Source organism: Melanostigma gelatinosum, assembly GCF_949748355.1.
Source record: "Melanostigma gelatinosum genome assembly, chromosome: 23".
In the NCBI taxonomy this organism is placed as follows: Eukaryota; Metazoa; Chordata; class Actinopteri; order Perciformes; family Zoarcidae; genus Melanostigma; species Melanostigma gelatinosum.
Window position 1 is genome coordinate 8557602 of NC_136656.1, and position 26922 is coordinate 8584523.

The 26922-nt window shown below is 44.5% G+C and overlaps 1 protein-coding gene across 4 annotated transcripts in view; it reads left to right on the forward strand.

Annotated features, from left to right (window-relative positions):
* Nucleotides 1–26922, forward strand: part of LOC306796644 (receptor-type tyrosine-protein phosphatase delta) — a 118219-nt gene that overhangs the window by 21599 nt on the left and 69698 nt on the right. For all 4 annotated transcript variants that reach the window (XM_079295690.1, XM_079295691.1, XM_079295693.1 and 1 more), the window contains exon 2: nucleotides 12460–12645. In XM_079295690.1, the coding sequence (XP_079151816.1) occupies nucleotides 12543–12645 (103 nt within the window). In that variant the 5' untranslated portion in view covers nucleotides 12460–12542. The remainder of the gene's footprint in view (nucleotides 1–12459; nucleotides 12646–26922) is intronic.

Consider the following 26922-nt stretch of genomic DNA (forward strand, 5'->3'; position numbering starts at 1 on the left):
TCAGGTGAACACCTTTCTTCCGTCCTCCGCTCCATCTCTGCCTCTCATTCTCTTGCTACTTCTTTTCGGCCCTCAGCAGAAATCAAGACGGATGTCTCCCCAACAGAGATGGGGAGATAGGGAATGTGCAAGGCCAAGATGGGGCCTGATAGGGCCCACATTGGGCAGCCGCCAGTTTGATTGGCTTTACTGTGGCCAAGTCTGCCAGAACTATTGAGGAACTTTGGAGTCGAAACTCCCCTGTCTAGATGGTCATTCTGGGCATGCACAAGACCACACACAAATGTACAATTATGCAATAATTTGGCTTTCTGACAATTTGTCATAGTTACTGTTACCGAACTAATCAATGGATGGTGGTAGAATCTCACAACAGGACAGCAGATGAGTGTATACAATCTGCTCTGCACTAATTTTCTGAATCTATTCATGTGTTTGGTCTTACATATGGGGTCAAAGTGCAATTGTACTCAGACAGCATAAACATACACTGTAGCACTGGTCATGGGGAAAAAGGGATTTGCAAAATGCAGTGATAGTATAGAACATTTGAACAAACACTGGCCCCATCACTAATTAAATGTCTAAGTCCACAGCTAATTACTATCATTCAGTAGGTACATCTTTAGTCTTCAGACAGTCTTTGTACTCACAGGAATCTCCATCTTAAGCGTCCACAGTATCGAGCATACAGGCTTACATTCCAGTCAACACTCACAGCGGTGACACGGACGTTGAGATTTTATGCTGGAAGGGAGTACACACGCAGGCATGCTTTCTAGCACAAAGATGTTTTCTCTCGGAGATGATGCTTTCTTGTGCACCCTTTGCCAATATGGCATTTATACAAGTGAATGTATTTCAGACTCTGAAGCTTATTGCACGCTGCATTGTTCAAGTTCATTGTAAGGCAACAAAGAGAGAGGGAGTTAGACAATGATTTTTCAAGTGAGAGATTTCGACAAGGCTTACTACCAACTAACCAACCTACCCATACTTCCATTTAACCCATCACAACAGCAGTAGCTCCGTGAACACCTGATTGAAACTCAACAGGATTCTTACAAGTCAAGGCTCAAGATATGTTAACAGCCGCTTGTGTTGTTACACTTGCTCTAATATCTTAATATCTTGGGACTACGTGGTGGTAAGGTTGTATCGCCATTTCTCCATCTTCAGTTCAGGTACATCACTCTTTGCTAGAGATGCATAAGGTGGCTAGATACTCAGTTTACAATGGGATAACAAAAGATAGTATATTTTCCTGATGCCTTTACCAAATGAATTGCACTGAAACAGTAACTTCTGTTGTCATTGGTGGCTCAGGGACAGACTTCTCACCTGTCATGTACGAGATCCAAGTCAATTTCCTCGCGAGTGCAGGAACCTTTTCAACCTCCATCATGTCAAAGAAGAGTAATAGCTCTGGTGCTAGGACAGCACTGGCTGACTCATGATGTTTCAGTGTCATTTCAGCCCTGAGCATCCTTGGGCCAGTCTTCAGCACCACTCCCCACCACGGTGCTCATATGCATCCCCAGAGGGAGGGACAGTTCATCAGCAGCAGTTAGCAGCTGGTGTCTACCCCAAAGACTCCCAACAGCCCCCCCAGCTAGCGTTGCCACTTCAGATGCTAGTCATTTCGCAAACAAGTCAATCATGAGCAAGCCAACTGCCAGTGATTTGCCAATGTCCCCAGTGATCCCACATTTAGAGATGAAGGGGCAACATAGAGTCACAGCCTGCTGGGTCATGGAAATCAGGTCAACATGGTCATCAGAAAACTATCTGGGTCCAGCCTTCTGTTCTAATAATTTCCACAGTTGAAATTGTTTGGAATGACAAAAAGATCAGGGGCGCTTGGTGTCATCCCTAGTCCGCCTCTGTTCATTAATTCAAGCCCCTTGGTCGGAATATCTCACAACTAAATTCATAATTATGATCACAAACATCTCGGCAGTGAAATATGTGAGTAAATGAGCCTGTTAGACCGCCATGTAGTGGAACTGCAAAGGAATGTGTGGTCACCCAAAATCATTAAATGTTGGGAAGGGAATTGATTAGCATTCCCGCTGCACTGAACTGGTGGTACTTTTGTCTCAAAAGCTTTGACGATCTTAAAGACGACAAAAATAAAAGCTCCTTTTGAAGTAAACGCCAGATTTACTTTTTCACCACATCAGAAATTAAATTTAAGTGGATAACATCACAATGAATTGTTGCATTATCACAGCTTCTGTAAGAAAGATAAAAAAGATACATATCCCTCTTGTATCTCATCTCTTGTCTGCTTTAGATGTGGCACTGGAGACCGAAGGGCTGACACACCGTGGCGTCAATAAAAAACTTCAGTTGACGACCGACAATGTTAGTGGCATTAACTCACTGGCTGTCGTTTGTTGTTGGTCTGGAGGAAACTTAGCAGCAATGTGTGCACAAAAATGTCCCTTCGATTGGATTCAATTAGCTTCAAGGAGACAGGAAATGTTTGAGCTTTGTAGTGTTTTTCTTTCATCACGCAGCACAGCCTAGTACTCTCAAACGTTCTCCTTTAGTTTGTAGCTTCATTTGTCTGGCAATGACAATGTTGCCCAAAAATAGCAGTTGGAACAACTGGAGCAGAATCCGCATCACATTAACACAAAGACTGTACATATCTCCCGAGCAAGTTCTCTTTGGCTAAAGCAAGGGGCGAATGTATTAATCTATCGCCGGTTACAACAGTTTTTTATCAAGTAAAGCAGAATGGAATGAAATTAAAATGTGAAAAAGGCTCGACAGAATAAGAAACTCATTAATTTTGCATTTGGTCACCATTGGGAGAGCAGGAAAATGTCCACTCAGCTCACTCATATTATAAATACGGTTGACTTCATGATCATCAGTAAGTTATAGAATAAGAACAAAATAAGAATATCTCCTGTGGAAAGTTCCGATGTTTCCTTTGTCAATCAATTTCTAAAAGGTGAATTTCTATTGGATTCACTTCAACATTCATGTGCCAAACTGTCTAAGTGCTATGTCAACAAAAAGACAAGGTTACAATCTGCTGCACACACGGGCATACGCAAACCCACATAACTTGCACACAAGCATACTCACATGCATGCACAGGCAAATACATCTATATCCCTGTAGTGCCTTCCTTGGCAAAATCTCAGTGCCAGTCTCTGAATGAAATGCTCAATTAGGATCTTTAAATAGGTAATTATGCAGTGTCTAATCCCTTAGCTCCTGGGCCCTATCTCATTTCGATGACACTTGGGCAAGCAGAATGGGAGGAGCAGGCACAGGGGCCTTGGTTTCCTGTCATCAAAGCCCCTCAGTGGTGGAACAGGCGGCCCTGTTAATGATAAGGCACATCCAGGCAGTCAGTCAACAGCGACTCCCAGTGAGGGCCACTGACAGCCCGGGAGATGGCGATGTCAGGCTTGACAGCGTCTTAATCGTGTTTTTGAGTGTTCGGGGGTGGATTGTATTGGGTTGGGGAAGCTTGCATAAAGGTTTCTAAAAGGATGTTAGATGGAGAGCGAGAGCAACAAAAACTATTTGCGTGATATGGGTTCATAGGCATTTTTTTGCGACAATTTCCAAGTTAATTTTACATGAAACAAGTACAGAGGGAGAGAAAATCTCTTCCAAATGTCAAACTGCGTATTTTGCTTGATGACAAAAAAGGTTTTGATTTCCTGTACTGACATTTGTTTGAAGGTGGCATTTGATTTGAATTTCAATCTGCAAGCTGTGGCTGGAGAAAATGACCTATTCATTCCTTTTCAGCAGCATAATAAAATGTCTTGTTCGAGTCCGACAATATACCATTACTGACCGGGGTTTGGTTGCTAACGTAGCAATGGCAAGCATTTGTCTTAGTGAAACGACAAAGAGGGAATTGTTGCTTTTGCCTTGGGGTGACCCATTGCTTTTCCTCGAATGAGTTGCACAAGCAGCCCCGCGCTGCCTTCCATGAGGACAACAGCTGAGCCCGGTTAAAACACCTTTCAAGGGTGTCCAAGAACTTTATAAAGTTCAGCTTTTCAAACCTATTAATCAGCAGCAGCCACATCAAAGAGCTCAGTAAACTTTGGTAGGGATGCTTCAACCACTGGAATATTGAAACAGCTTTCTAAAATGCTGTCCACCGCACATGTCCTTTGACAGTCTTATCAGGATAGCGATGGAAAAGCAGAAACAACACAATTTCACCTCTATCTGTCCATTCAGCAAAAGCATCTCATATCTGTGATCATATTTATTCGTCCCGTTGTCCTCCCTATTGGCACTGATGTATTTTCATGCAAAACAGCTTTTGATAAGCTGCTGGTTGTGATGCCGGCTGTCTGTTCTTTCAGTTGTTGGACTCAGGCTTTCTTATCAAATCTCAGTCGCGGCAGAAACACCAGTGAGCAAAATACACTGAAACACAAGAAGAGCTGTCAGTGTCTTCATGAACACCAGTTTGACCAACTCTGTCGTCACTCAGACTAGAGTGACACCGGATAACGTCCACGCATTATTTAAAGCCCGATGCTGAAAAATATAGAATTCAAATTAGCACAGCAACATTTTTGCCTTTTAATTAAGCTCAGATGAGATATCTAAAGGTCAGCTGCCTGTGAAACAAAGACTTATTAAAACATCCACCGCGCAACGTACCGAAACAGATAGCATACAGTGTGCTCGGCTAACTGAAGGGAAATTCACCCGCTGTTGCTTCCGTGCAGTACATCAACCATAATGTGGCGTTACATTTTAGCTCAGGGTATATCAAGGCAAATTAGCATTTAGATAATGGGAGACACTTGGCATTTTAATTATTTTGCTGCCCTATGAGTGTAGCGTGTATGCCCCAAGCGCCTCCTTACATCCTTCATGTACGCCTAACTCGTGCATTTACATACCAAACGGCCTGGCTTGTGTACAAAAGCCACTAAAATGTCACCACCGCACAATGTACCTTGATGTTCAATTGGTTCGAGAAGATAAGGATGCATATTGTTGTTGATTTATGCCATATGTATTAGGGGGCAACACAATGCCCAGTCCTGTGTCATTCCGTTATTTTCAATAGACGTCTGTTTTCTGCCATGTCGGCGAGTGGCAGTGGAATGCCGTTTTGTCCGTTCGAGGTCTCTGTACTTAGCATAAAAACGACATGCGCTCAGGCTGGGAACAACCTCCCTCTCACCCTCGTTCCTTTCTCTCATTTGCTCTGCCTCGCGGAAGTGAGATTATTCATTTTCCCACAGACCGTTGCCGTGTTGGGGTAGATGTCAAAGTGCCAAGAGCATGTGGTGCAAAGGGTATGCGTGCCTGCTCTCTGCTTGTACGTGTCTATTTCGTGCACATGAATGCCTGAGTTTACGTGTGTTGGAGTTTGTTTTGGATGCGCTTTTTTTTAGGGTGAGGAGAGCTTACATGCGCCGTGATTCTTATTCTCTCACTTTTTCACCTGCCGTCATCTTTCCAGTTCCCTCCCTCCAGGAAACAACACCTTTAGACTGTCAGAGTGGCTTCACAACGATTATCTCCTCTTCAGCAGTGCCTGCTTTCCCTCCCTCTATTCTTCTTTCCTCTCCATCTCTCTCACGCTGCCTCTGTTAGGCGTACAAGCACAGACGGAGCGTGAGAAAAGCTGGCGGTGAGGCACATTCCCTTGCTTCCCTCCCTCTGCCTCCACCTCTCCACCCTACGCCGCGCTCTCCTCGCGCCTCCTTCCTCCCTCCCTCTCCCCCTACCCTCCTCTCTCTCGCCACCTCTCTCCCTCTCTGCCTCGTTGCTCCCCATATCCATTATATTTCCACCCTTCTGCTCTGCCCTCCCCTCTGTCCCCCCTTCTTTTTTTCTGGTTCATAATATGTAACATGATTTAGCCCTCCCCTGTTCATGCGGCATAAATTTAATCCCAGCCATTCCAGGTTGGCTGCTGCGTCTACCATTTTTTTCTCATCCCCCCCCCCATCCCGCCACACTCGCTGCTCCCGGAACAATAGACTCCTCAAGATTCCGCCTGTTTGCATGATAACAAGTTTTTTTTTCCCTGTGCTAAAAGCTGACGCGCAAGGTCAAGCACGACCCGAGTGGCACATGCTGTACTATTGTCGGCGCCCACACTGTGACAAGCAAACGCAGCACAAGAGAAGGCCGCCCCAACAGGCAGGCCATCATTTGAATAGTTTACACAGCTCGCACGCAGGCCCAATGGCTGATTGTACTCTGTGCTTGTTTTATCTGCTGCACATTGAAAAGGCATGAGTGGCGTCCATTACGGTTCAATCGGTAGCATGTTTTCCTGTGGCGTCAAGTTCAAAGGAGGCGATCCAAGCATGCAGGCGAAGATGAAATTTGCTCCCCCCCCCCCCCCCCTTCAGTGTCCTTAAAGCTAACCGAATGGCTATGTACCCGTGTGTGTTTGTTTGCCTGTGTGTGCACTGTGTGTTGGTGTTCTTCCAGGGAGCAGCACAACAGGGCACTGGGATAATCAGTCACTAGACTGCAGGTCAGGGTCTTGCACTGTTGGGGCCATCCATCTGAGCCCAACAGCTGCTGGGAAAGGTGGTGAGAGGAAAGGGACGACGGAGAAAGATGGGTGAGAGAGAGAGAACAAGTGGCGAGGTAGATCAGGTGGAGAGAAAAGTCAAGGAGAGGCTTTTGAAAACAAGTGGGAGGAGGAGGAGTATTTGTGAGCTGGTGCTACGTGGTGATTTTGTTTCACTAGAGTGTATGCTCAAGGTCAGGTTGTCTGAATTCTCATGAGGACACAAAATGCTCTTTGCACCCAAACAAACGGTTTTCAAATTGCGACATCCTCTCCTTGAACTATGTTTCAAATGCAAGCTTGTTTTTACAGCAGTTGGTATTTTATGAAGATGTGTAGCCTCTATTTTCAATGGAAAGTATTTGCAGAAAATGGGAAACTGTCACATAAACGACGCAACAATATAATTTGATTAATAATATTTTACTCTATTTTTGGTGCGAGATTTTAAAGTCAAAGTCATCTTGTCGACAAAAACAAAAGTGTGTGTGTGTGTGGGGGGGGGGGGGGGGGGGGGGGGGGGTGGCTTTGAAATTCACCCGGAGTTATTTTGCAGCGGACACACAACTGAGATGGGATTGTGATGGCTGCGCTATCCTACAGCCGCAGCAGGTGCTTTTAAGCCAATTATTAGGCAGGCAAATGTCATCAGATGCAATTAGCTCCCTGGTGTGTGTGTGTGTGGGGGGGGGGGGGTTAAATAAATAAGTATAGCAAATAAACTCCTCTGATGTGTGCTTGTTAGGGTCTTTCATGTGGAGGCTGCACTTGAGGCATAGCTTAGCTTGAGGGATGTTATTACACATGCCGGCTGATCGGGAGCGATGTGTGAGAAACGGCCTTGTCACTCGGCCTTAAATCACACCATCCCGGGCAGAAGAAAGTAGCGGCGGATGAAAAAAATGAGTAAGAACACGGGGGAAAAAAAAGCGGTTGAGAAAAGAAAGAACTACAGCTAAGGAATGGACTCTGCAGATTGAGAGACTTTATATCATGGCGTTAAAGAAAGATCTAGTGAAAAAAAAAAAAAGATAAAAGATGGCTGCAGCTACCATGTGAAACACATTGTGACTCAACCAGAACTTAACCTCTCTTGATGGGGACTGGCAAAGGCGGTGGGTGGGTGTCGATGTATGAGGGAGCCTTTGATGAGCTTATTTTATGAATCTGGTCATATGGTGTTTTAAAAATACCCTCGGGGCACTGTGAGTGGGTGGCTGTCACAGGAAGCCATGTTTTACTGTTACCAAATCTGAAGAACGAGGAAAGGTGCTGGTGCACAGCAACCTGTGCCCTTTTACGTGCCCTTTGACCTTAAGGCCTTAATTTAAGCAACACTGCATTCTTATGGAGCTCAATTGTATCCCCACCCCTGCCTACTCCCCGTCATTGACACCTATTGCCTAGACAAGAAGGGAGATGTGTGTGAAACCATTTTATTTGACATCACTTTCATATTAATTCATTAAAATTTGAATAATATCATTCCTAAACTAGAGTAAAGCACTGGGAACATCCGGCGGCCTGTTTAAATGAACAATAAAAGAAGAATACTGTCAAAATGACGTCTTGAGTTGCAATAATCTTTCAATAATAATTTAGGACGACAAGGAAATTGCATGGCTCTGATGCAATACTACAACAGCATATTGGCAATGAAGTATTTTTGACAACACACACGCACACAGGGAGGTGTAGACAAGTAAAAGGCCCAATACATTTTATTAACATTGAATATGTTCAACAACCCTTTATTAACAAACCATGCTTCATTCCTCAAACTGCGGGAAATTGAAAGTCCTGCCTCATAAAAAGACACTAATTCTTATTCGCTGTGCCTGGCTGGGCATGATACTGGGCAACTTTTTCTAACCCAGTGGATCACATCCTGTGTACTTTTGTCCTTGCATGTGTTGGGCTAATTACAGAGGGATTGGCCTTAATAGATTTGGTGGCATTTTTTGCGGCTGCTTTGGTCTGTCAGGATAACACACTGTGGAGCCGCAACTTCCTTGAAGTTCAATTCAGTTTGTGCATGAGCCTGAAATTAAAAACACCCCGTTTTAAAATGGAAAGACAAAAAAGCTGATGTTCTGCTACTTTGGGGAGCTCACTAATCTGCCTGCATTCTTTGCTATAACAAGTTCATTGCAGTATGGCTGCAATATAAGATAAATATGACTGAATCTTTTTTTCTTTTTTCTTCCCCCTCAATAATATTGCTCGTCTAAATAGAGCAGAATACCAAACACACACACGCTGCAATGAGAATAGAGAGCATAAACATCCCACCCTCCATCTCTTTCACATTTCTGATAAGGATCATGGGGAAGGAGAAAGAGTCGACAGCTCAACAGCCCCTTTCTTTTTCTTGCCACACCCCCCCCCCCCCCCATTTTCTCATTAACATTGTGCATGTTGTCAGGCTTTGTTTAATAATGCATGATTGCTATCAGCAGCAAAATCCTTTGAATGAAGCACCAGTGAATGGGAACACAATAACACCACCAGGGGCTCAGGAAGAAAGACGAGATTGTTTTTTTCTTTCTATTGTAATAAGCGTTCAACGGAAAGCATCAAGGCCACCGAATGTATGAAAGCGAAGGTGCAGAGCGCAACGCAAAATGGCCATGTTGAGGATAAAATGGGCAAAGGTGGCGCCACCTTTTGAGGGAGCCCTTTTTTACGGACGAATGAGAAAGGAAAGGATCAGCTCATACATGTTTTCATCAAGGTTTTCATGGGGTGTTCTCCTTGTATTTACTCACATGGCAAAGCCCTTTTGGTTGTGTCACTGGTGATTACACACCATACAGATGGTTTTGCTTGCCTCTATCAGAGTGTGGGAGTGCTGCTGAGCACCGTTTCTTGTGTGCTGCCTAATGCCACGTCATTACGAAAATGTACACATGAATTAACTCAAAGGCTATCACTTAGATTTGGAGGGGCCGATGCGTGAAACAACAACTGGGGGAGACAGACAGCCGTACCTGCGCTGTACGTATGATCACACTGCAGCTTCATCCCCTCACGCCCTGCTCAGGGTTTTCAGTCCGGTTGAGTCGAATCAAATTCAAAGTCGCTACAAACGCCACTCGTGTGAAAAGCCTAGTGTGCTCAAACGTATGTATATGTATACGCATTTGTGTGTGTGTCGGCGGTGGTGTGAGCGGGGGATGAGATTGCTTCAAATTGATTCCCTTCGCCACACGTCCCCCGCTCTTGCTGCTAGCCCTGCGGCGCTCGGAGACAGGTAGTCATGTCTATCTCCCCCCCAACACAAATCGAGTGTGACAGGTGCGCTATCTTCCCGTCTTTTCTGCCATTTACAGCCCACAGAAACGAAAGAGGGAGAGCTAGTGGCGGGAAAGAGGATGATTGGTAACAGGGAAATGAGGTACTTTGTCATCATTGCGCCTGGTGATTGGGCTTAGGTGGGGCTTGTTTTCCTTTTCTTTTTTTTTGGTCTTTTAGTGGGTGGCGGTCAAATCGGCAGATAAACAGTCCAATAAAATATTGTTTCGAGCAAAAAGCATTGATATGCACAGTTGCAGACTCCCAAGACTTCAAAAGATCAGCCGTGTTCTGCGTTTGATCTCACGGGACATAAAGTGTCTGAAATGTCACGGTACATGGACCACGTACCGGTCCACCAACACCAGTCGCCACAGCTGACACAACAACATTCTGCAGAACAATGCAGGCGGACCAGCTAATACGCGAGCCGGCAAAACAGTACGTCATCAAAGCTCACACACTTGGATTAGCAGGGAGGCGGATTACGAGGCGAAGACTACCGCAGAGCATCCATCACTGAGGATCAAGCTCTGGCTTAAGCACATGGATGACAGGGAGAGAGCCGGTCTACAGCTAATACCAGCTCACTGTATCGCATTGATTTCCACAGCCGATGTAGTGGCCCCTTCAATAAAGAGCGGAGACATGAATGGCACCGCTTAGCCACTCTGTCTTCTAGATTGTGTTTGTTTGAGCTGCGCTGGACAAAAAGACAAAGTCTGTGTTTGTGTGTGCTAAAGCTAAGCTACTCCATCACTTTGTATCGGCCTTCAGAGCTATTAAGCCTACTACTATGGATTACATGTGGTGTAAGAAGCATGACTAGGAGCTTCGGATGAGCTGGTTTATTGAATGTGTGTATCATAATGTACAGCAGGGGTGTCAAACTCATTTCCACTCTGGGCCACATCAGCATCACGGTCGCCCTCAAAGGGCCGGTTGTAACTGTAAGACTGTATCACTAACTTCTCCTAACATGTTGTTAAATAACTCTCTCTGCATTTGATTATTGTTTATTCAAGTGTAAACATATTGTACATGCAGTTATATAAATGAAAAATGATATTTAAACACATTTCTGTTATTATAACATAAATCATTTTAATTGAGGGTTAAGAAACCCACATGACTCTATCAAAGATCAAACTATTAAAGAAAATAACAAAGACAAATATCAAACACAAGGTATTACATTAACTTTGTTCAAAGCTGTTTGTGTCACCTCTCTGCATCACTAATGTTCCTCCCTGTCGTCGTCCTGTGCATGGCAGCTACATCCAAGAGCTGCTCACTGAGAGTCAGGTCTGATGAACATGGATAGATGATGTATCCGTGTTGTCTGTGCTTTCATCAACAGTTCATTAGAAACACAAGTACCTGCTCGTCTCTTAGCTGCTGTGTTGTTAGATTGCTGCTAGTTCATGAACTCGGTCTGCGATGGTGTTTCTTCACAAACTGACATTTGTAAAAGTCTGTATCTGGTCGGAGCACTGCTCACATACCTTCAGCATGCACTGGGCTGTAGCTGTGTAAATGTATTCTGCTGTGATTGCAGTCTGCCTTTTAATTCTTGGACAGTTTGATGTTTTTCTTGGAGGCTAAACTTAGCTCCGTGTTTGGTGTCAAAATGCCGACGTGAATTGTATTCCTTCATCACCGACACGCCTCACAACACAGAAGACAGACCCGTTGTTCTCCTTGAAGCACAAACATGTATTCGCTTTCCCATCTTTCATTACATGTTCTTCCCTCTGCATCAATGTTTCTCTTCGTGGACATTTTGGGATTATTTGTTGATCTTTTTCAATCGTTGGAAAACCTCTTTTCGGGCTGTTGCCTCTCCTGTCCACCTGTTGTGATAGTTTTAATGCCGGTACACAGACAACATGCTAGCTCATAATTTCAACTTTCTATCTCATAATTTAGACCATGGGGATACTTTTATTATCAAGTCTAACTTTTAATTATTGTTCCAAAAAAAAAAAAATCTTTTTTATAAAAAAAAAATTTTGCTGGCGGATTCGCGGGCCACATAAAATGACGTGGCGGGCCGCATTCGGCCCGCGGGCTTTGAGTTTGACACATGTGATGTACTGTAACTAAGCATCTTGTATTGTACTTCAGAGAAAAGTACCCAAGAAAGTCCAAGCAGTGATCAACTCTACGAAACTACTTCATTTAAGAACTATGAAATAGCTTTCAGCATTCATGAATATATCCGGTAGTTTCAGACACGCGACAGAGGTGCTTTTTATGTGACACAGATATCAACACTGATCTTAGGACTTAAAATGTACTCTTATTATACAGCGTATTTAATTGGATGCTCGCGAGCAAAGCTGTGAAGACAAAATCTTATTAGCCCACAGTTTCATATGTGTAGTTTCTCCTCCTCTCCCTCTCACGCGCACGTGCACACGCATTGTGTGAAGTGACTATTCCATTTAGAGAACTGTCAGAACATACCCCGTGAGCACATCAGCCTCTTCCTATCCTCCGTCAGCTCCAGCCGAGGCTGTGTGGGGGTATGTCAGAAATGTGCAGGGATAGATAAAACCCGTTGAGCCAAACAGCTTTGTTTCATTCAGTCCCTCTCTCTCTTTTTCCCTCCTTGCCTTGCATAGGCTGTGAATACCCTGCATCTGAGAAATCAGACCAGTCTGACTCACAGGGCTCTGTGAGCCAGCGCCACCGAGGCTGCCAAAGCATGCTGGTGCCAAGCTGTCCCACCATGCACAGAGCCAGACCCACGCTGCTGCTGCCGCTGCTGCTTGTCCTGGGTCTGTTTCTCCACCTCGCCGACGCTCAAAGTAAGTGGACCGTTGGCTTTCACGTGGGCCTCAAGTGTTGTGTCCTGCTGGGTTGGGGGGCGGGGGTGGGATTGGTCCTTTTTTTTTTTTTGTTTATTTTCATTGATCATCATCAGACACATCAATACTTCATGTAACACCCATGCAACTTAAATACGTAATGAATGCATGAAACACACACGCTGATCTGTACTATGATGAGACTTTCATACACCGGGGAGATATTGCCACTGTCAGAATGAGATTGCTTTTCCAGTGCTTATGCACATACATTTGGGTACTTTGCTGACTACCAACCCACAAACTGTGGGTGAAATAAGACAGCCCGGTTAGTTTAGATGTGTGTGCTGTCAAGATCACAAACCATGTGATTCAATAAGCCATTTAGATCTGTCGCCGGGGGTGTCACAACACCAGAAACTCAGTAGCCGATACCAATACCAGTGAAATCCCATGATGTCAACATTTTCTGAATTTTACCATCGACTTGGTATGAAAGTGTCAGTTCTCGTGACATCCCTATTGGATCAATCACAGCAGACTGGGCGTTATTGGGAGGTGAGCTTAAAGAGACAGGCGCTAAAGAGTGATTACAGGTATATTCAGACAGACAGTATTCAGTATTGAACATTAAAGCATGTAGACACGATCCCGTAGAAACCCAAAATAAAAGTATGATCCGACTCTTGCATGGGTTTTGGCAAGAAGTAGTATTGGCAAGTAGTAATGTTAGCATCACATTGAGCTTATACCTCCCTCCCTCACACATACACACACACACACACACACACCTGGAGACAATGATCCATCTCTTCATCTCATCAGACAATCAAAATGTGTTCAAGTGCCTATTTTCCCCACGACATTTTTCCGTCGCAAAAACCATGATGTGAACCAGAAATGCTCGGGCCTCAGCCAAAAATCTCATCATGAGAAGTCATTGGAATTGAGTTACTTGACATCAAGACACCTGCCCATTGATGTGTGACAACAGTTTTCAAACCTCATTGCGCTCTGGTCCTGCACCCCAGCCCCCCCACCCCCTTCTCCCGCCCACTCTTTTTTTCTTTTTTTTACACTAAGATCCATGAATCATTAGCTTCTGGAGTCACAGAGGGATGAATAAAAGTTTTATTGCTCCCTTCACAGCGACTGAAATCCCCTCAGTTCAGCTGAATGTCTCTGACTGAAGGGAGCATTCACCCAAGGTCATATACAAAAGAGCCACGCAAAGTGAAATTGATGGGAGAGATTCACAGCGTTGTGCTTGAGAAATGTTCCCTGCAATCTGCTCCAATGTGTTTTATTTTTCTTCTCCGCCTCCCGCCACATATGTCTCACAGCGGGGAAGAGGCAAGCGGAGAAACGTACTCGCCGTTTATCCCCCGTTTTTATGTGCAGCTCCAGGATTTATTGACACAATTTAATTACGGGACCTTCCCAAAACGGCATTAACAGTCGATAAACGTTACCATTGAGGGGGCTCTTTCGTAGTTATCTTTTCAGAAACTCCCATCTTCCACAACCTAGTGTGGATTTACATAACAGCATTTGATGGGGGGGGGAAAAACACCAAAAGCTTCCCTCAGACAACTGCCTCGGCAAAACGTCCACTCTTGTGTGTCCAGACATTCCACAGTCACATTGGAGCACACATGCAACAGAGACCTGCACAAGTGTAGTCAGCAGCCCCCAAATCATGACGCCTCTGTGCTCACCCCCCCCCCCCCCCCCCTCCTCCTCAAATCTCCTTCCTTATAGCTGTCTGGCTGTGAGCAGCTGCTGCTACCTCATACCCTACTTAGACAGCTGTGCTGGGTCATCATTTCAAAGCCAAAACAAACGTATTGTGAGGTAGCCACAGTGGCTGTCTGTTAATGACTGAGGGGGTGTATGGAAGGTCACTGGGGGGGGGGGGGGTGTCCTCTCTGCAACCAAGGTAAGAGAGCAAGAGTGTGTTCAGGCAGTACATATTGGCCCACATGCATGTGTTTGTTCCTCCCCTTCCCAACTCCCTTCCATTGTTTTTCCTCCTAATCGCTCTCTTGTCAATTTTCTCCTCGTTTCTTATTATTTATTTATTTTTCCTTTCTAATGTGTTTCCGCCTGCGTCTTTGTCCCCCCCTCCCCTTCTCCCCTCGCTGTTTGGAAGCAGCGACTGAGCAGCTCCTTAATTTCCTCTATGCAGCCCAGACACACTGGGGCTCTCTCTCCAATCTGTGGTGTGCGCCGAGGACAAAGAGGCCACCACTCGGTTTCGTCGGACCCAGAGAACCAAAAGTCGGGCTGCATTTAAAGGGAAAGCTGCCCTCTGTTGGTGCTCTGGATTCATTTGGGTTTGAGCTAGCCTCCGGCTGTGGACATGGTGGAGGATATGAGACGAGCGAGAGCAGAAAATGGCTGAGTCGGCCTGCTCAACAGATGGCACGATCCTAGGAGCCAGTCCTACTCGCCACCCCACACAGTGGACACTGCAGCCCCCTCTCAAGAAAAATGCCAATCAGGCCCAGAACAAACACACATTTCTGTTAATGGAAGCTCCAGCAAAGATTGTCTTTGTGCAAATGTTTCCAGTGTAGACCAGGATACGGCTGGGAAGAACATGATGGATCCGGAAAATGATCGATAGCGATAGCGGGTTGTTTGTTTCCCCGCTGCCATTTTTTTTAAATCTTTGGCCTTCTCTCTCCCTCTCGTTTTCTCCTTCACCGTGTCCCCCCTCGCTCTTCAAATGTGCACCAATTAATTTGTGTGGCAAATTGGGCTTGGCAATAGCTTGAATGAAGGGCATAATTGTCCCTGGTGAGCCAAGGGGACAGATCGCGAGAGACGAAGAGCAGGGAGGCAACAAACAATTCCCTCTGTGTCTTTTGCTATGAAAAAAGGGAAGCGTCTGAGGATGAGAAGAGAGCTGGGAGCATTTAACATCTCCACCTGGGCGGGGATGATGCAGGCTATAACTTTGATGTGGGCAACCGTACTAAATAACTGGAGAGAGTGTTTCATGAGTCGGACAGTGAAATGAGGAAGGAAATAGCCGAGTGTTAAATGTTAGTGTCTGGAAGGTTTCCCCCCAGGTATCATTTTGTGATGGCGCTACAGTATGCAGTACATCGACCAAGACGGCTTGAGACTGCTTTACTGCTTTTTATTTCTCTCAATGAACAAATTCATATCAAAAATAAATTTATTGACACAGCGAAAATTGGCTTGCAGAGACCCATGCTGTGGTGGACCATGTCAAACCCTGGGCCTAATGGTGTTTTAATTGATTGCTAGTGGATGGCATGGTGAGCTTCAGCAAGCCAGCATGCTTCTCTTTAACACGTCAAATGAGTATCGACAGGCCCCTCCAGCTTCTGGAAACATTAAGATGTTAACACCCAGAGCACTGCACACACACACACACACTCAGAGCACTGCACACACTCGCTCGCTCGCAACACCCACAGGCATCAAATGTCTGCGAGAATCCTTTTGAGCCAGCAATCAAAGGTGAACCACATGGGAGGAAAAACTGCAAATTGTCTGTTGATGCGGCACTTCTTTTGAGCCACTGCAGTGTGGGAAAAGCAGGGATCGGGCAGGATTGGGGGCAAACTTAGTCACATTTGAACACGGCGACGGTCACGTTTAAATGTGTGTTAAATAATCAGAGGAGAGAAGTCGCGCTCTCTCAGATTATCATAACGATGTCTCGTAGTGGTGTTTGTATATCTGTATATCAGGGAGATGCATGTCGGGATGGACAAGAATAACCAAAAGAATAACTAAGCATGCGCGCACACACACACACTTGAACAGGCACACATTAATGGAAAGGGAGCAGTTCCAATTATATGCATGTGCACACAAACACATGCACACACACCCCTAAACCGGATCACCTTGTAGCAAGTCCGAAAGCTAATGATACTCTATTCCCCCGATGACATCACGCTGTAATATGTATGCTTTATGCATGCCTGGCCTAATATGAATTATTGTAAAATAGTGTTGTATTTGCATATGAGCTTCCGGGCTGTACTGAAATTATCATTTTTACAACAGCTCAAATTAAATCCCTCTGCTTAATTTGCCTGCATGCTAATTAGATTTAAATTGAGTCGATTCCATTCCCTTTTCCTCACGTACCCACACAGCACGAACATACAAACCAAACACACACACACACACACACACACACACACACACGCATGCACAGTATGTTTCAGAACCGGCTTAGTACAGTACGTCTTGAAAAACAGCATCGATATCTACAAGAAGAGAGGGTGCGCATCATGTTCGCATTTCAAATGAAAGTCGTGAAAACACCTTCACTTCAGATTGCCAGCACTTAATTGCCGTCTAGTTGTCTGGATGCAGACCTTGTGACGAGACTGGGAATCTGAGATAAAACAATGTTAGCAGTTCCCTGAAAGATGCGCCTTGCTCGCAGGTTGAACGAAATTAGTGTGAAGTCATTATCGTTTCCTGTGGCTGAAAATGCCTGCACCAAGTCCTTGTCAACAATGTGCTGCGCAATTATGTTTAAAGGTTGTATCTGGCCCGTTATTAACTCCATGAAAGCCGGAATTTCTGCTGGCAACTACACCCAAGTGTATTATTTAAGCCGATCAGCCTCATCTATGGATTGCAGTCATTTTTCCTCGCGCTTAGACCACGGAATCACACAAAAGCAGAGCAATTTTCACCACGCTCATGACCCGCCCACTCTTAAGAAAAGCACACAATCACATACATACGGAGATGTTGTACAGGCCCAGAAGCAGGTAATTAAAGCCGCCCCGTCACACTATATCTAAGTGCACTTATGCCTGCGAGACACATTGACTTGAAAATGGTGGGGCAATTTAACCCTGCTGTACCATTCATGTCTCAGAGTGGGAATATTGACAGAACAAAAGCACCATCATCCAAATTGTAAATCAATTGGAGTGGCAATCAACAAACTCCCCCTCTCTAAATCCATACATTTGAATACCTTGACATGAAATGACTGGGTCAATCACACTGTCGAAAAGTATGGATTTCAGTCAGCCTAGCACCTCTTTATCTTACCTTTGAGCTTTTAAGGTACCAGCACAAACAATGGAGGACCACGCTAATGCAGTGCACAAGACTAGGCCTCTATACTTACAGTCTTTTCCTCTAACAGGCACACTCTCACACAGAGGGTACCTTGTAGCATGCCTTTGAAGCCGGGTATCAGCCCGTGAGCAGAGCACAATGCCAGCTGTTTTGCATCTGCTCGGCTTACACTTGGCATGATCTAGGCCTTGCTGGCATAATGTACTAAATCTGATCACCCTTCATACGCTACGCCAGTGAACTGTATAACAATGCAGGTGTTTCGTGACATTGCCCCAGTGACAGTGCAATTAATAGATGGATGCTGTAGCTGCAGTAATGGGATTACTGGACCAGTCAAGTCTGAAATACATCAGCGTTGGCTGAACAGATGAAGTTTTACCGCAGTGTGCGGTCTGAACAGCGAAGAGCTGCTCAGAGTACATATCATCTGCACGTCCAGTATTCTAAGACAGGGAATGCATACAATATAGACTGGATTGTTCAAGATAACGCAACGTTCATGTTCAAACCTTTTAAATACAAAATACAACTCAGAATGGTGCATTGTATATGGATAACGTCCATTATGATTGAGATCAAAATATTCTCTAAGTGGTGGGGATTGTCTGACGGCCTTATTTGCATCATTGCATTAATAGCTAATTTATCTACCAACTCTGGGTGGAGTCATTAAGCACTTCCTGCATAGGTGTCCCAGAATGCATGCAGGTTTGGCTAAAGCATGACCTCACCTGCAATAGCGTTACTGCTTATTTATTTGATTTGTAAAGCTGACCAATGATTACATATTCACAGAGTGTGGTGTTAAAGTGTATGTCTTCAGCATGTGACATTCACTAAGATAGGAATCAAAGAACCAGTCTGTATTTTGCACACCATAAGCAAAACACGTCAACTTTAAACTGTGGGGAGCCAAGAGCTCAATGAGCATGCATGATGCCAGGAATTATCCGTCATCCAATAATAAATTATGCTCTTGAAAATACTGTGAAAGAGCCATCTGGATATTGCTGAATTCTTCTCTCTTAAGGGGGCAACATCCTACCTACCTGAACGTGTGAGTTTGGAGGGAGGAAATGTGGGTTTTTTTGTGCAATTTTACAGTACATAAAAGTTCAGTCATAAAAGGCTTTTAGAATTTTGTGCCTCAGCATTCATGCATAAGTGCGTGCATGTGTGTGTGGCTGTGCATGTGAGCTTGTGTGGGTAACACCTGGCCCTAGGCTGGAGCTTTGGTCTCACTCCAGGGGTCCTACGAGTGCGACACATTGCACCGATCTCAGCGTAGCACATTTGTGTGCCTGTGGGGGTTTGTTGAGATTCGGCGGTGGGGTTAATGGTCTCAACCATTCATCTCCATGGAGCGCCTCGAGGCCATCTCTCAGTTGCAGCCAGAAAGCTTACGTTCCCACCTTCTTACCTACAGCACTCTCCAATGCTCGACGCCGATTGGGAATCTTTATGCCCTAAGCTCCTCTTGTCACAGTTGATTTACATTCAGCGGAGTGATGGAGTGAGTGCTCAAAGTCCGTCTTCAAAGAGTCGTCTTTCTCACCTGATACTCTCACACAAACTGCATCCGTCACTATTTCTTTCTCTAACTCCGCCCTGCCATTTGTTTGCTTGCTCACTCATTAGCAGTCACTCTCTTGCACACTTATTCACACACTCCCCGACTTGTTCCCTCTTTTGGCTTCCCTGCACCACTGAGTGAGTCATGCCATTGGTGGAGCTGAGATTTATTGTGACGCACAGCTTCAGTGTGGTTTATTAGTTGTGGCAAATGAGAGTGAAAGCCTCCATTGAGAGGCGAAAAATGCTCTCACGCCACAGCCAGACCCATAGGCTTTTCCAGTTGACACTGAGCCAAGCTCTTGTTTCTAATGGCACGGCACTCTAAGTGCCCATCCCATCACGCCGCAGAACACGGACTATGCATTCCCTTACACACACACACACACACACGATTACCAAAGGGTCCCTGGACATTTATGAGGCGTTTATACAGCATCCATCATAACATCCATGAACAGTCTGTTTCCTCTCTGCTTTAAAACTCCCTTGGTGCAGTCTTTTATGCCATTCATCATTCTCTCATCAACTAATTAATTACCACAATCCCCTCCGTCACTTGAGTCATGATGAAGGATATATCGAGTTAAGTGTAGATAATTAATGTAAAACAGAGAGGGACAATGGAGTGGTCATTTTCTTTGAAAGAAAGGACCTCATCTGGTTTCCCTCCTCCCCGAAGAATCTTTAGGACAAACATATGCTGACATATTTCATCCCAAACTTTTCGTCCTCAAGCTCGATCTCACTCGATGAATCCACTCATCTAGTTAGTACCAGAGAGCAGGTATCGGGGGACATGGGGGGGAGAAGGCTGTTGAGCAGACCCGATGTCAGGATTTATGCCAACATGGATTTATTAAAGTATACCTTTCAAATAAGATCCCCCCCCACTCTCATACTCGTGCCCCTCGGAGTGAGGAAAATAAACAAATAATGATCAGACAGTCTCGAGGAGATTCCCCTTCACTTGCTGAGTCTCCTTCCCGCCACTGCCTGGGAAAGACAGAGATTTCACACCGCATGAGCTGCTGCCTCTCATTACACGGCACAATTTAATTGCCTGTGCTTCCCCCCCCCCACCGTTGTGATTATTCAATCTTAAGCAACGTATTTGCCTCGAAATACCCAAAAAATAACATGCTGAAAAATAAATTAAGATTATTATGATCTATGAGTTTGTTTTACAAGTTAATGCAATTCTGCACATGCAGTAGTGAGCATGCATATGCAAGTACACCCCATTGTGTTGTTCACACTCCCACACGTACAGGATGCGATATGCATATGCTAGCGGCTATGCACAGTTGTACACATATTCAGAGTCTGCGCAGTATGCATGTATACAAATAGTCCCTGTGTTCTCGCACATACTGGACACCTAATGGAACCAAGAGACGGACAATATGGCTTTTCTGTAATAATATGCTTTCATTCTCCATTACTGCCAAAGTGCACCACTGATCAGATGGTCTGCACAAATCTACTCTGACCTAAAAATAACCAACATCGGTGATGTCTGCCGCAGCAATATGCTGTATGCACAGTATACAAACATTATCTTTGTTTCCAGAGAAGGCAGTCTTATTAATAAGGCACCTTCAAAATAAAACACAAATAAAATGTACGTAAGGGGAAGGGGTCAGAGTGGAGAACTGCCACAGACATGGAATCTAAAAATGCCATGGGACGCAGAGACACGGAGCAGACAGAAGAAGGAGCTGAGATGGCGATTAACTGAAAGAATGGATGGATTGACTTTCAAAGGCATTCTAACCAGATGAGGCGATAGAAATGAGGGAAAGACAAAGATAATACGAGTTACAGCGACTTCTTTTATGTTTCTTCACCGCTGAGTCACAACTCTTCTTCTTTTTGCAAAGCTGAAAGATAATTTCCAAAAAGTAATCCTGGAGCCTACGACTGTAATCCTACAGATATGATAAGGTTCCTGACATCTAATGAAATCCTCCCAACCGTTCTTTTTAAGGATCAGAAACTCGATAATGAAAGTCAACGGTATACAGATTAAAGATATTGTATTTGGGATAGAATATCACCATTGTGATCTTACTTCAAGTGTCTCGTGACACACAATGAAAGAAGTCAACTTTTGTCTCCAAAGTACTCATTAAGTTTAACTTCAACCAACTTCCATCAAAGCTGGGAGTCAACACTAAGAGGCTACGTGAATAAATTTAGTTTTTATCGGTGCGCACAAAGGGAAGCAGTCTGGCTGGTGGTGCTATTATGATAGCAAATGCAAACCCAAGCATTGTAGGGAAAAATAAAAGAACAATGCAGCGTTATAATGTGTGCTGGGTGAGAAAAAAAGTGAGCTAAAAATGCAATCTCGTGTTAAAATCATATTCCATTGCAACAGACCGTCAGCCAATACGCGGTGAAATAACCCAGGTCCAGGCAACTTAGTAGTAATCAATTGGTTGCATAATAACTAAAGCGATTCAGGGATGAAGACGAGAGTCACAATAATAGCAAACAAGCACAACAGAACCATGAGAGGGTATTCTTATCTCACCATCTCGTGGAAGACAGCCACTTTCGTTTGGCCACGCTTCATTGTGTGGCGTCTTTGAAATGCACAACGGGCCCCCGTTACGCGGCGTTTCCATTTTGTTTCATCCCTCGCACAAAAGCTCGACTGACAATATACGAGATAGCTTGTTTCAGGTACAATGAGAGTAATTATTTAGACTGCATTGAGAACGCGGCGATAGCTTATCGCAGTTAATAAAAGCTACGCAAATATCGGCGTCTTCAGTGCATCGCACGCTGTGGCTTTCTGGCACCGGACTGGAATTAAAAAAAAAAAAAAGATATCTTCATATCTCAAGGTTGCTTTTGGTTTCAGAGGAACACATTTGGGTCGAAGTGGCCACAGAGCGGCACTACAACTCGTAGACCACCCAAAGCGCGAGTTGTTATTTCTTCCCACACATATTCAGGTACAGCAGAGCCTGTGTCCGTTACTGAAGGGGGCTGTAAGCCTTTGGTCATGCGTGCAGAGAAGCCGGCTCCTGTTTGCTGCAGCCCTGCTACCCCGTACACAGGGATCGATGCACCCGGTCACTGCTCTACATCTGGACAAGATCTGGATGTATCGACGAGGTTATAATTAAATTGTCCATCCCCGGCTTGATATGGATTAATAATTGCCCACTAATGCCCTCCTGACATTTTGCTGTATTGACTCGATACTGTTTGCAGCAGTGCGCCGATAATTATGACGCTTGGCATTCGTCATTGTGTCCCTAATGAGACCAATCAGAGTTGGCTCCACTTTTGCCAAAGAATTAGTCAGGAGTGAGAAGGAAGGATAGATTTTCTCATCAATCCCATTCATCAATGATTTGGACCTGATCACAGAGATATTTCCTTGTCGTACAGGAGCATTTCTTTTCTTACATTCATCATTTATTGATGTGTAATTAGTGCTGTGTCAGGACAAGGACAAACAGTCATTCTATTTGGAGGCCAAATCACACAAAAAGAGGACATCTTTGGACAAACACCACCACCACTAGGAGAACTATAAATACTGAGCTGAGAAGGTGGTATGGGCATCGTGCCACATCACTGCTTCGACTTCCTCACTGCCATCTGTGAGTGTTCCTCCTCTGGCGCTCTCACAAAATCCGTTTGTGCTTTTTTTCCCCAACTCTCCTTTGTCCCCGTTTGCTCGGTTTAATGAGGTTATTTACTTGAGCCTCACCTCCCAGTGTTTTCATCGTAGCAGCCATTGCAGATAGGGCTTCACACAGGGCAGGGGCAGATAAAAAGTTCGGACGAAAAAGATGATAAATGTCGCGAGAGGAGACGGGAATGCAATCTGGCCGCCACGATGCAGAGATGCTCTAATGGCTTCCCAGCAAGGAAGGGGGAAGGCACTGTCGAGATGGCAACATGATAGATGGTGCCGGGATGGCCGTAAGGACTGTGAGGCAAGACGGAGAAAAAGAAAAGTCACGGAAGGAGGAAAAAACGAAGATGACCACAAAATGGAATCTAATTAATCTGGACTTGGTTCCCCAACTGACAAATACGGTGGTGAAGAAGAAGAAGAAGAAGAAGGGAAATTGTTTTTTAGGGACGCGTTTGCTCCCCTCCTCCACACTATTGCACTTTCCTCCCAGGTTGAAAAGGCAAAGGGACGCGTGGGCTCTGACAGCGCTCCTGCACCTGTGGAGTGATTAATGACAGCGGACTGGCCTTACATGAAGCAGAGTGACAATGAGCACACCAAGGAGAGCCCTGCTATCAACATCATTCTCCTGCTATTCGCTGCATTACACTAATACAGGTTTTTAGAGTCCCTTTCAGTAAAATCGTTGTGGACCTTTTTTTGTTTTCACTTGCGTATATAATGCTCATTTTTCGGAGCAATATTAAAGTCCCAAAGGGTTTCTAAATGGTAAAATAGCATTATCATATAAATCCTTCACATATGTTGCAGCATGCCAATATGAATACTGAGATTCATTTACTAAATGGACAGAAAATAAAGCATTGCAGAAGAATGGAAAGAGAAAGTGTCACACAGTGATGAATGAGTGGTTAACACCCATTATTGCCTCCGTCTGATTCAATAAGATGAATGTTGACGTGATATCCGTGCTTTTATCAACGTAGAAGTGGAAACTAATTGAGATGCCACGTTGTCACACACCGACTAACTGCCTCGCCATCAGTTTGACCCTCTTCAAGTTCAAAAAGTCACTCTGTTCCTTTATGTGCTTCAGTGTGCTAGATTTCTTAGAATATTCATGAAGTTAGCAATCGTGCCGAGTCAATGTGCCGACTTCCTATTTAACCTTTAATCTATGTGAGAAAACGGATGAAGTCGTTACTTACTGAGGACCATAGTACACCTCCTGGCATTTTGTGACAATGTCATTGTCTTTTTACTCTTTCTTCCTGGCGGTTTCACTACTCCACATTAAAAGCCAATAGCCCCGGCCATGACTCACAGTTGTGCTTTTAGAATAATTCAGATAACTGTGAAAGGGGCATTGTGGATAGATAGGTCTTCATAGTACTGCCGGGACATTTATGTCCCTCATCCAGCTGAATATACAGTCACATTATCTCGGATCACAATTAAATCAACTGTACTGTCTGGATAGTATTTATACGTACATACATTGAATGCACACAAAAAACAAACCCACACACATTCACTTCATCCGGTGGACTAGAGCCCATTACTGCTGGCAAACATTTGCACTTGAGGCCAGCGCCTTTGTTTACCCTCTTGCTCTGTCAGCTGAGGCTCAGTTTGGCAACGGGTGAAAAGGACTGAGAAGAGAGGCGCAACAAGCTCCATCAATCCAACGGACACATCTCCGGACCCCAACGAGGCTCCTCGTCTATCGAAATCTCCCCGTCTCTTAGGAAATATCACACAATATCCAATAAAATCACTATGCAGACACTGTTGGAAAATATATAGTATACATGAACTCTTGAGGGATTGTTTTTAACGTACTTATAAACTATCAAAAACAAAATGGTCATGAAGCCAGCAGTGTTAAGATTGTATCCCCCTTTTTAAATCTTCATCTCTGCTTCTCTGAACTTGCTTTGATGGATTTCCAGCCTGAACTCCACGGAGGTGGTGTAGTCATGGTCACTTTCACCACCTCTAATGTGATGGAAACATGTCCAAGGTTTTTCTAATCACATTATATAATAGGATTTCAATGGTGGATTTAGACTATTTTCGAAGGTTTGGAACCGGATACTGTGGTACATTTCCAGGATGATGAATATGAATGCATCTTAAAACTTTGGCTCAAAAGCATATGTCTGGTAACGCCCACACACTGTACACAGACACTGTACACAGACAGACACACACACACACACACACAGGAGCTGAACACTTTTCTTCAGGGGTTTGCAATTAAGAATTCAAAGACCTCAATTCAGATCCACTGCATGCGGTTTAGTTGGAGACGTATTACTGATGTTTAGTTGACGCAAACAAGCCACTAATGCACAGCTAATGTGTTATCCTGCAGTATTGTATGTCACTGATTTAATGCAAAACAAACTCATGAAAAGAGTAGAATTATGAATCATCATTTCAAATGTAATTAATTTGGCCATTTAACCATTTGACATTTTGGTATTCATTATGTCAAATGCTGCAGCTCAGAGGCAACATTTTGAACACAATTAAATTGTATTTTCAATTAACCGGTGAGCCAGAAAGTTGACAAATGTAATTGTGTAGTGACAGTGGTATAAGCACATACAATATATCATGAACGAATGAACTGCTTCAGTCATTCAAGACATCCAATCACTGCATCGGCACCGAGGCTGGTCCACTGATCGTTATCGGACCATGTTCGTTGTAAGCAGCTGGATTGGTGGTCTCATAAAATGGCTTCGCTGGAGTTTTGAGTTGCGTCTCTAAAGCCTCTTTTGCACACCCTGTTCAAGACGGGACTATCCAAAATCACAAGTGGGGCAGCATTATGGTGACTTTGTTGGTGTAAGCAAAGCAGTCTTGCGGGACCTATGCACAAACTTATGAGTGAAAGTGTCTGGAAGAGACATTGTGCAGTATTTCTCACACATATACACTTGTCTGTCCGACGCCATCTGATTAACTAGAGGACTCGTAGCAGTAGGACGCCGCTGGGGAGTGGACGGAAAGCTCCGCTCCGCCGGAGCAACTTGGGCCTCGATGCTGCTGCAATCAGCTCACCCAGGACTGGATCCCGGTGTGGCCGACGAAAACCCCCTTGTTAGACTGACAGGCCTTTCGTGACTGATCCCCAGATACCTCCACAAATAGAATCTAATTCTGTGGAAAACACTGGAGTGAAATACTTTGCTGATGTTATAGTCTGTTCATGCTTCCAGGGATTTGTGATCCGCCCCAAAAATCTTGACACAAGCACCCTTAAATGTAGGAAGCTAGCATTTAAACATAGCTCAAGGCTCAGTCTGATACGACTCGGTTGGAACCCATTGGTGATTTGGCTGGACTGTGTATGGTCAACGTGCCATATTGTGGCCACATTTTGACGAGGATAGTCAGCGGTACTGCGCTACTCTCATTACGTATGCATCAAACTGTGTCAACACCCTACAGCTACAAGATTGATCACAATTGGGTGAGTAACAAAACGCTTTGCGCAGGAACAACACCCGCGTATGTAGTGGGGAAGTAGATCAGCTGATGGATCGCCGCTGCACTCACTCAAATCCATCACTCAGTATTACATTCATACAATACTTCTCTCAAGTAATCACTTCTAAAGAGTAGTGTCAGACAGTATGCGGAATGCTTTTACGCTCGTGTATTCTGACAGACCACACTCATCGTTGGCTTCCGAGATGAGACGGGGATTTTTTTTTTGTACCTCAAAAACATTTCAATCACAAACCATTTTTCTTCCTCTCGTTTATGTGCAATACTCTCCCTTCACTGCCGCATTAAATTAGTGGGCTGTGAAAGGTCACTTTGGTCCTTGACTGTTTGTGGTACCTCCCCTGCATATTCTTTGTCCCAGTAATAGCTTTTTGGTTTGAGGATTGCCATGACTACAGAGGACAGGATGCAGAGGGATTGCTCTT